Source organism: Protomyctophum parallelum (assembly GCF_964188405.1).
Source record: "Protomyctophum parallelum genome assembly, chromosome: 2".
NCBI classification, from domain to species: Eukaryota; Metazoa; Chordata; class Actinopteri; order Myctophiformes; family Myctophidae; genus Protomyctophum; species Protomyctophum parallelum.
In genome coordinates, this window is record NC_139699.1 from 54635538 (window position 1) to 54646602 (window position 11065).

General features: G+C 43.9%; 1 protein-coding gene across 1 annotated transcript; it reads left to right on the forward strand.

The window, feature by feature from the left end:
* The first annotated feature begins 6829 nt into the window (after positions 1–6829).
* LOC310853388 (uncharacterized protein) lies at positions 6830–10256 on the forward strand. Its single transcript, XM_083757715.1, has 2 exons — positions 6830–7094; positions 8798–10256. Exons 1-2 carry the CDS (start codon positions 6857–6859, stop codon positions 10090–10092), a joined length of 1533 nt encoding a protein of 510 aa, XP_083613841.1. The 5' UTR covers positions 6830–6856; the 3' UTR covers positions 10093–10256.
* Positions 10257–11065: the final 809 nt, after the last annotated feature.

Sequence of the window (11065 nt, forward strand, 5' to 3'; positions counted from 1 at the left end):
CCAATGGAATATATTAAAATAGTATTCTCTTCAGATTGCCAGGGGCCAGTCTAAGGGCCTATATACACACGGTGAAGGTTAACTAACAGGACTAAGAATTAAACCAATACTGGTTCACAATAACCCCAGGCTAAGGCGACAATCGACCAAACTGTGGAAACAATAAACCATATATAGGGGACATGGGGAGAGCAACGGACTTGAACTCATGCTTCCTTCATGCCCGAGTTTCCAAGTTGCTCCTTTACACCTGACAGGGGGGAGTTTCCCTGGTTGGATGTAGCACGTGGAAGGAACACGTTATTCCAACCAGTTCCTTTCCCCTCCATCAGGCGCCCCGGCTGGCCAGGGGGAGGCAGTTTAGAGACCAGGATTACTGCATGTTTTTTGTGAGGGTACCTACCCTAGGGGACACGGTGAGAACATGCAAACTCCACACAGAAAGGCCCTTTCGCCAACCCCGCCTCGGGTATGGGCACTGATGATGCGGAGGAGACACGCCACCAGCACCCACAGCGTCCCGAGCGGGAATCGAACACAGGACCTTCTAGCTGTGAGGCAACAGCACTACAGACTGTGCCACTGTGCCCCGTAGGTGGCCGTGTTAAACTATCCTTTAAATGTAAAAGTTCACTGAGGCAAGAACAGAGGTGCACAGTGAGGTAACAGGTACGCTCGCCCCTTTTCCAACCCGCGAAAAGTGAAGACGGCTCGCCCCAAAGGTGTGGATAGCTCAGTGAGACCTGTGACACGCACCGTCGTAATGCCCAGAGCGGTAGACCAGGTAAGAAGAGAACTGACAACAACAAGATTCCATGTTTATATGCCTGTGGCGTCAAAGACACCAAATGAACATGTACTAGTCTGTGGAGGATCGGGCTGTCAACATACCTGGGTGGTCGTGGTGAAGTTTCACCGCACGCTGACACCGGGCTCCAAAAGGAGTGAGTAGGTCGAGTCAGTATAGCCCCGAGGCTAAAGAGTCAAGAGTCGGTCAAGTTCAAGAACAACAAACAATAAATGCAGATGATCGTTTAAAACAGCAAGAGCAGGAACGTACCTGCACCTGCTGTGCACATCAACACGCTATCACCCGATGGGGCAGCTTAGTTTAGAATTCCCACTTCAGTGGAATAACTCCTGTGAAGAGTGTGGTGTGGCGTGGCGTGCCACCAGTGATGCCAGCCTGCCGCTGCCGCCACTGAAACCTGCCGCCGAAGCAGCGACAGGACATGCAGCTACTACAACGGCTCTTTTAAGAGCCAATAAATATTCCTCTAAAAGTGTCAGCAGCAGTAACCAGCAGCCAGCCGCCTGTGATGACTCTGAAGACAGTCAAGACACTGTCCTACACCGCCCTCCCCTGGCTAAACCAAGCAGCAGCAGTGGTTGTATCGGTGCTGTGAAACCTTCACACAGACGAAACTATCAGGCTTCCTGGAAAGAGACTTTCCCATGGGTGATGTACAATTCTATTAAAGACAAAGTGTTTTGTACCCTTTGCTCTCGAGCTGAACAAATGGGCGCTCCACTCCCATGCACCTCTGCACGTGATCAACAGACATTGAGAGCGTTTACAAATTACACGTGAAGGATATTCCAACTGGAAAAAAGCTATAGAAGCTTCGGACTCCACGAGAAATGTGATTTATGCACAGAGGAACGGGCCCCCTTGAGGATTATGTAAACAATTCGTCCCTGGGTGCAGGTGTGAATGCAATCCGCATTAAATAAAGGAAATGAAGCAAACAATGTGGTGGGTGAGGAGCTGAACACAGTTAACGGAGAAGCCATATTTTACGCAGCGCAAAGATGGCCCTGATCGAAATGAGGGAGTACATTAATCAATTGCTTAAGGAAACACATAAAAGCACTGCAGTGTATTATAGCCTACAGAATATTCTGTCTGTCTGTCTGTGCGTGCTGTAAACATGGAGTGCTGTCACTGTGTGGGGACTGGGGAGTAGGGACTTCTCGATAAACTTGTAAACATTTTGCGCTGCTGTCTGTTATATCAGTGCGCTCAGCGCTGTGCCTCCATGCCCAAAAGAACAGTGCATGGCTGCGTGTGTATAGTGAGAGAGAGGGGGGGGTCCCGTCCCAGACAGCACGACACATGCACGTTATGAGTATAATTTTATCACTATAGATTTCACTGTGTAGGCTAGTTTATGAATGGAACACATTGATAAAGGTCCCCCCTGCTGCGTTTCCAATTGCTGCAGATGACAGTGTGAATTAAGGCAAACCGCAGCAAATTAAATATGCAAGAATCCCAACTTCTCCGCCCATTCGCATCGAGTCTACCGATTAGGTGAGAATGTGACCTAGAGACATGCTACATTAGCACATGGCACCTTAGTGCCTCTTGGAAAAATCCAGTGGTTGCCCGTCTGGTGTATGTGGTATTGGACAGAGGCGCAACACGGACCGAACGCTAGGGGGGGACAAATAGCGGCGCCGCGAAGCGGCGCCGCCGAAAAATCCGTCCCCCCCGTCCCCCCCACCACCCTAGGGGAGGGGGGGATGGGGGGGTCTAACCACAAAAACGTGGGGTTATGGTTAGGGTTTGGGGTCGGACTGAGAGGTTGTTCCAGTGACTCAATGTACATACAAAACTGCGTTTTGGCACAGTTATTATTATTATTATGAAATACCTGGCTGTGATTCCTCCTCCTCCCCATTTGTCTCAGAACGTAAAAGTTTAACCACATTATCAGCAGCGCCTCGAACAGGTCAAAACTCACTGACCATCTGATCTGTAAGTTAGCCTATCCTATATAAAATGTACAACACCTGGGAAGTTTTCAGGAGAGGATGTTTTAACATCAACATATATAGTTAGTGTTAAACCCATGCAACTCGAGAGGAAAGAAAAACCTGCAGCGCCTTACCTGCATGTTGACAGTTTTGCTTAATAGCGGCGTGACCGGCGTCGATCTCCTCCTTTCCCCAAATCCCCCAAAATAATAATATAATTCCCAAAGTGGGGTCCGGGGACCCCCAGAGGTACAACTACATGATAGTTTGTGGCATGTCATGTGGACGCTCTCAGTTTTTTAAATTAGTCCCATCCCATCCCACCGCTAGACATGGCATTACAATAGGGTCCGTCCGAGCTGTATAAAACTATAAATCTTCTCTTATGGGGGTCCTTCTCTTCTCTTCAAATGGGGGGGGTCCGCAGGCTAATACGTGTCCATTTGGGGGTCCTTGACATGAAAAGGATAAAGTAAATCCATTCATCTACTGATAGCCAATACACCAAAAGTGATGCATGACACCAAAAGCGGTGACCTATTGAATCCTGTTCCTGTATTATTAGAATCATTACAGAGTGCAAAGCACATTGGGTCACTGATGGCGGTGTAACAACTCCCAAACTTCCGAAAACACAGAACAGGCCAAACCATTTTGGGATTTAAACAGGGGTGGATCAAATATATGCTTCAAAATATATCGCGTTTATAAACGCAGGATTTCAAAAGTATTACTCCTAAGATAACTTTGGAGCCAGGGGGGATACAGGGGGGGACCCCCCCAGCCAGGGGGGACCCCCTAACTCATCTGGGGGGGACCAATGTGACGCTGGCAGGGGACTCGTCCCCTGCGTCCCTGTGGCTATTGCGCCTATGGTATTGGACCAGTGTTTTTACAGTGTACATTGGGGTTCCAGTACATCATTCACTGTATATGTTTCTTACTATAAAAGTGTCTATTTGTACGTCTCTAAATGTTTTGTTGAATTGAACAAATGTGGACCCTGTTGTAAACAAGTGTAATGCTTAATTGGGTTGTCCACTCACAGTTAAGTCTTTGTATTGAGTTTGTGCTTGAAATGTAGGCTACTGTAATTCTGCAAACTGTTAATACATATTTCAATCAATTAAGCAATAGTCCACAGATCCTCGATTTGTTTGTTTGGCCCCACTGTACAGTTCGAATTTGAATGTTTACAGTTTTATTGTGATCTTTTAATGATGACGTTCAAAAGAAAGAAAGAAAGAAAGAAAGAAAGAAAGAAAGAAAGAAAGAAAAGAAAGAAAGAAAAGAAAGAAAGAAAGAAAGAAAGAAAGAAAGAAAGAAAGAAAGAAAGAAAGAAAGAAAGAAAGAAAGAAAGAAAGAAAGAAAGAAAGGAGATAGGAGGAATGTTATTGGGTGATCGATGTGTCAATCAACTTGAGCCAACCTACTGAAAAGACGAGGGGGCGGGACTAAAAGGAGAAAGGTCAAACAAAGCCCCAAAGGAGGAAGTGGAAGAAGAGAGACGTTCGTTTCGGGCAGGTTTCGGCTGATAACAAGTGGACATACGGCGACAGTAAGTGTTTAATTAAATAAATTGGGTAAATCTGTAAAATCCCGTTGCATCTCAGTTAAGAACATCAGTGTGAGTTCGTATCTGTTTAGCCCATGTAAGGAAATATGATGGAGTTGTGTGTTTCAGTCAGACTCAGTCAGACAGGTGGCTAGTAGCTAACTAATGCTAACGCTAAAAAGAAAAACAAGTTATGACTGTATGAGAGTTGATTAAACAAACAAATGTGTTGTAAAAGGATAGAACGTTCATTGGTGTGGTGTGTCTGACTGTGGACTGTAAGTTCTCCTTTTGGATACAGGTAGTTAATTAACTTAATAGTAGCTCTGGTCCATAGCTCTAATGCGGAAATGGAGCAGAGCTAGGTAGTGTGCTTTAGTTTCAGGCACGTTGATGGCTGGTGCACTACACAGGGATACAGGAAGTGGTTGAGCACCAGGGACATTTAGCCACCTCGATGTAGAATTGTTGGTTGAAGAAATGGTCTTAAGTAATGTAAAGTTTACATGAGGTGTGGAGGAACATGCCATAATTCTCAGACTTCGTTTTATAACTTCTTGTTTATGCCCCCAAATATCTGGATATACAAAAACAGTAGACCTTAATTGTTGAATGTTTAAGCATGCTAATAATCATGTATACTTTACTTTACTTAAAAATATTACATTGCCTAACGTGGGGCAAAGTCGTCTTGTTATTGTGGTTTTTATTTTATCATGGTCAGAAGGACTTTGAGGCAGGGTCAGTTATAGCCCTAGAACGGCTCTTGTTGTTACATACAGTATGTACAGTATTTCACATACAGAGCCATAGAACACGCTCCTTGATTTGTGGTAGAACGTTAACATGTGCGGCATAAATGTGATAAATGCTCCGTTTGTACTCGCCCATTAAATTATTCCAAAGACGTGGAGTGAAAAATGGTCCTCTAGTTTTATATCCATGTGAAAGTTCTGGCACAAAACGCGTATTTAGTGAATTATCTCCACTTTTTCAAGAGATGCACACGGACGCCTTTCTCTCCGGCGAGGGGGGGCACGTAAATATCGATGAACCGATTTTAGATACTTCCTGTCGTTTACCAAAGACGTCATCACAAATTGACCGGAGAAACACAAAAGTTTGCGGTCACACAATTGGCAGGTGTTGTGATTAATTACCCAGCACCTATCGCAAAGCACCTGCCAATTGTATTCACTAAATACGCGTTTTGTGCCAGAACTTTCACATGGATATAAAACTAGAGGACCATTTTTCACTCCACGTCTTTGGAATAATTTAATGGGTGAGTACAAACGGAGCATTTATCACATTTATGCCGCACATGTTAACGTTCTACCACAAATCAAGGAGCGTGTTCTATGGCTCTGTATGTGAAATACTGTACATACTGTATGTAACAACAAGAGCCGTTCTAGGGCTAGGTCAGTTATATAGCCCGGATCTCCGCTTTGTTCTATAGATGTGTTATCCCGATTATCCCAGGAGCACCTTAACATTCTTTTTTATACCTTCACACCTCCTGAGCACCTGGTTGCTTCCTTACCTCTGCAGGGTCAGATATATGTTGAACCAAGTTCTATACAGTAGTACAACATTCAACCTGCCACGTATACATTACACATCCTGACATTGCATTTTGTTGCCATTGTAACATTTGATCTTTATTGTGGAATAATGACGTTCCAGACAGACCACTTTGTTGACAGTTTATTCTTTATAAACCACCCAAAAACAAAACATTTTTTAAGGTAAAACACACCAAAGCAACTCATTGAGTTGCAAGGAGTTGCATTGGTGTGGTTTACCTTAAAATAATCGGGGACTAGACTATTTGACATTCAATGTTATTTTTCCTCAAATTAGTTCTTGAAAAATGGAGGTCGTCTTATAATCAGAGTTATATATGGCCATGTCTCATGTTAGACTGGCACTCCTTTAACATAGACACCAGTGTTACTCAATGAGGTGCCGCCCACTAACCGATAAGAAATGCCCTTACTGAAGGAGCAAGCTCTGTTACACCATCACCAATTCACTTATTTCTATGCTAAACGGTGCTAAAATCCTTGATAATGAGTACACGTGGTGGCCTACACTTGAAATGAAGAAAGATTACTGTGGTAAACTATACTGGAATCCCAAAGTACACTGTGAAGTCATCAGACCCTTACAGGTTTGTTTGGTTCCATTTGTACACTCTCAGAGTGTACTAGCCCTGTTTGGAAGTTGGAACCTCACTCTACGCTCTTAACTCCTAGAAGAGGTTCCGTGTCAGGATATCCCTGCATCGGTAGAACGGGGGTTGAGCTGTCCAAAAACAGTGGTGAAAACTCTTCCCAGTATTGTTTCCAAAAAGTTAAGATATTTCTGGCTAGCTACAGACGATAAACTAAAAAAAGCATGTAAATGTTTTTTTGTGGACTTTTTTTGTGGACTAGTCGAAGTTGTCAAATATTTAATTTTGACATGTTTTGTTTTTTTCTTGCAGTTGGGGATCAACAGTTGCCGTCGCCATCAATAGACTCTGCAGACTCGACAATGATAACACGGTGCTGTGTTGTTAATTGTAACAACTGTTCTCACGATCTGAAAGGCAAACGGCTCGATAATGGAGTGTTATTCGCCAGCATTCCAGACTGGAGGCAAGACAATGGAGAATACATATCCAAGTTAACAAAGCGGCGTCGCGTGGCTTGGGTGAAAGCGATAAAACAACCAGATATCACCTTAAACAGCACTGCCAAACATTTTGTTTGTTCAAAGCATTTTCTCATGGGTAAGTTATATTCAAAACACAGTGATTCCTGCTTATTTGTATGCCTACCGTATCAGTTCAATTAGATTAATATTGTAGTCAATCGATAAAAGCAGCCGTGTTTCTGTACACGCATTAGTAAACTGAAGCATATTTAGCCAAAATATGTTCCCAGAACCACCAGAGTTTCTTAACCCAGCTCTCGGTTTTATCTTTGGCCACTCTTTAACTCCTAAGAGGGTACAAATGGACCTGTGGTCCAAATGTTGTACTCTTGCTCTTGGAGTTACAAATCCTCCTTTAAGCCACCCGGCACCTGCTCATATTGAACTTCATTTCATTCTAGCTACATTAGTTTTGTTTATGAATATCTAAATCAGTTCTGTGTGCCTCTGCAAGGACTTGTGTGTGTGTGTGTGTGTGTGTGTGTGTGTGTGTGTGTGTGTGTGTTGGAGCTGTATGTGTGTATGAGGAGTAGGGCTGGGTATCGTTAGGATTTTTGTGAGTCCAGTACCGGTTCGTCTTATCGATTCCGGTTCTTAACGGTTCCCTATTTCGGTTCCAAAATGGTATAAAATAACTTAAATAAGAGGTCAAATGTTTATTTAACAAAATAGCTCAATGTCAATTTAAGACATGTATAATGAATAGTGTAACATCCTCTCCTATAGTGATTATTTTAAATATAATATATCTATTCTGCATTTACCCAGGGCAGTGTTGCAGGCTACTTCTCTTACTACTAACTACTGACAATAATAAGTAAAAGCATGTCGGAGATTTGAGAGCAACACACATACTCACACACGCACAAATTAGCATCGCTAATGAGGGGGGGATTTGAGAACGGGTTTGCCGTTGTGCGAATGGAGGGATAATTGAAAACAAAGGCGGCTTGCATGCTGTGGTTTGCATACACATGGGCTGCCAGAGTAGGCTATCATTTGTTGTTTTTCTTGTTTGTTCGCCACCTCTCTTCGAAGTTAGACTGCAAGCTCTAAACTGACTGGGCCTCGCCCTCTGGACCCTACGCCGTGATATCTCTCTCACACACACACACGGGCGCGCATTCGAGGTGGGTTAATGTTTATTCAATGCAGTGCACATGCATGATCATGCGGTGAGGCATCTCAGGCAGCAGGGTGCAATATTCCTGTCCGCTCTCTTGAAAGTTTCCTCCCATACACTTTTCAACAACATTTGAAAATTACGTTTAAGAAACTTTAATAATTATGTTGCTTCAATGCTTCTTTGCACCGTGCTTTTCTCTGTCTCCTCCATGCAGAGAGATAGCTCTGCCTCTGCAAGCCACAAGCCTGCAACGCGTCGCTGATGCAACGCAGTGTAGGCTTGTAGATCAGCTCTGTTCCCTGCGCGAAATTGAATTATTGTAATGGGTACCCCGTACCCAAGCACGTTCGGTTCGGTACATACTTGGTCCAGACGTTCGGGACCCAATGAGGAGTCAAGTGGTCATCTTAGTCATCAACTGACAATCTGGTCAAGACAACGCAACCCCCCTTTTTTCCATTTCTTGATTTAAAAAATGTATTTTTTTCCTTTGCCAACGACCCATTTTTGGGTCATGACCCATAGTTTGAGAACTGTTCTTCTAGCCTGTGAATGCTGAAAGTTATTGGATAGCGGAGGCTCCTTGGAACAAATAGCAGGTTTACAGCTACAACAACACAAACTAATAAACACATCTCCGTGTCTCTTTTCAGGCAAACCATCCGATGAAACGCTTGAACGTGACATTGACTGGATACCTAGAGTACGCATGGGGCACACGCCAGAGACATCGATTTGTCCTCCGCCTAGTCAGAAGACAAAGAAACTGCAGCCAGTGAACTGCACTGCGTCTGCAGCGCCAGCTCCACAGACACCAGAGGTGGATAAAGTCCTACCACAGCCTCCGTCGACGACCTGTGGTAAATCTGATGATGCGACCTGTGGTAAATCTGATGATGCGTCACAGCCGGTGGGCGAAGCAGAACCAGAGGTGGACGACACTGAGGATGTGTCGGAATTCAATACTTGTAACCTCCAGCGCGACGACATTAGCCGCTTGCTGGAGGATTACAGGGCAGCGAAGAAAAACCTCTCCCAAAAGCAATTTGACGAGCAGTACTTTAAAGACAACGATGCGAGAGTTAAGTACTACACTGGGCTTCCATCCTTTCCTATGCTCAATGCTGTGCTGTCGGTAGTTGCACATTTCTTAGAGAATGACCGAAAGCTGTCCAAGTTCCAAAAGCTTGTCTTAACTCTCATGCGACTGAGGCTGGATTGGCCAACCGTGCACCTTGCACACATGTTCCGCATAGACCCGAAAACTGCGGCCAACATATTCAAAGAAACAATAGATATATTGTTTTTTTCAGAGCTTAGAGATTGTGTGTTTTGGCCAGACAGAGACGCCATTTTCCAGACCATGCCTCACGAATTTGAGGAGGCGCTTGGAAAGCAGCGCTATGCGATCATCGTTGACTGCTTTGAAATTGCTACAGAGATACGGTTCAAACACGCGCACTCCCAGAAATTTCTCATTGCCATTGCACCGTTTGGAGTCATCTCTTACGTTTCCAAAGGCTGCGGAGGTGTCGTCGACGACATGACATTGACCTCAATCAGTGGTCTTCTCCAAAGACTACAGGTAGGAGACTTGGTGATGGCGGCTCGTGGATTTCAAATCAATAATGGCGTAGGACTGATGTGTGCAGAAGTGACGGGCCCCGACAGGAAGGGAGAACCTTCTCTGAACATTGTGGAGCCGACGGAGAAGATGGCACAGCTCAGGATCCCCGTGCAGAGGCTTGTGGAAAATGTACGGAACAAGTTCACCATGCTAAGTCACAAAATACCAGCGTGCTATTGCCTCGACTGTGAAGACGAGGGCTGCACATGGCTCGACAAGATTGTGCGCGTTTGCTGTATCTTGACCCAAATGTGGACTTGTCATAATAGTCTACTTTCTACAATCAAATCGATCAAAGAAGATAAAAGTATTACATTTTAATAGATCTATATTGTGACTACCCTACTGTGTTTACCCTTGTTTGCTCTTTAGTATTTTAATATTAAATTATGTATTTCCCTTTCCCTTGATTCTACTGTATACTACAGTACTTTTTTCTATTTTGTAACATTAACTGCGGGATAATAAAGGTATCCATCTATCTTCAGTAACAGGAGTCTCCATGTCTCTCCAGCTTTTATTAAACAGAAAATGCATTTTCAGGTTGGCGTACCAATTTTATACAATCAGGATAGAGAATTCAACTCAGTCAGGATACAGATTAAACATACAAGTGTAAGTGATGACACAAAGAAATGAGCAGACCAAATTTGTTCTGGAACACTATAAAAGCTGATAAATGGCTACTCTCCTGATTGACACACATAATTTCTCTTTTGGGTGTTGAGCTAAACTTTTAGGAACCACTGCTCTATCTCACTTTCATAGTATCCTTGGGAGTATATGCATTTAAACTCGGATCAGAGTGGAACAGGATGACTCGTTGCTATTAAATGCCATGATGTCATATTCGTTCACAGAGTAGATTGTGTGCACATCTCAATGCCTATATTCAGGCCAGGTGCTGGATGTCAGGCATCAAGGCAAACATCAAGGAAGAGGAAAAACATCCGTGCACCAGTTTGTAGAGCGCCGAGACTTACTTTATTTTAACCCATTTTGGGGCGGGAACCCCTTTTGGTGTTTTAAACATTGTTATAATTTTGCTCTTGAAAAATAACAGATCTACAAGCTCATAGTGCGCCACCGAGTGTCGCGCTACGAGCTTGTAGATCTGCTATTTTTGAAAAACCCGGTGAAAATGTGGCGCAAATTTGGAAACCGGTAGAAACAGGTATTTCAGAAAACTTTTTTTTTATTTTGACGCCGGGCCTAAATGGGTTAAGGCAACACATTGCAACGTTTGACCGACTAGGTCTTCATCAGGCAAATATTACAATGACAGAAAAAAGAG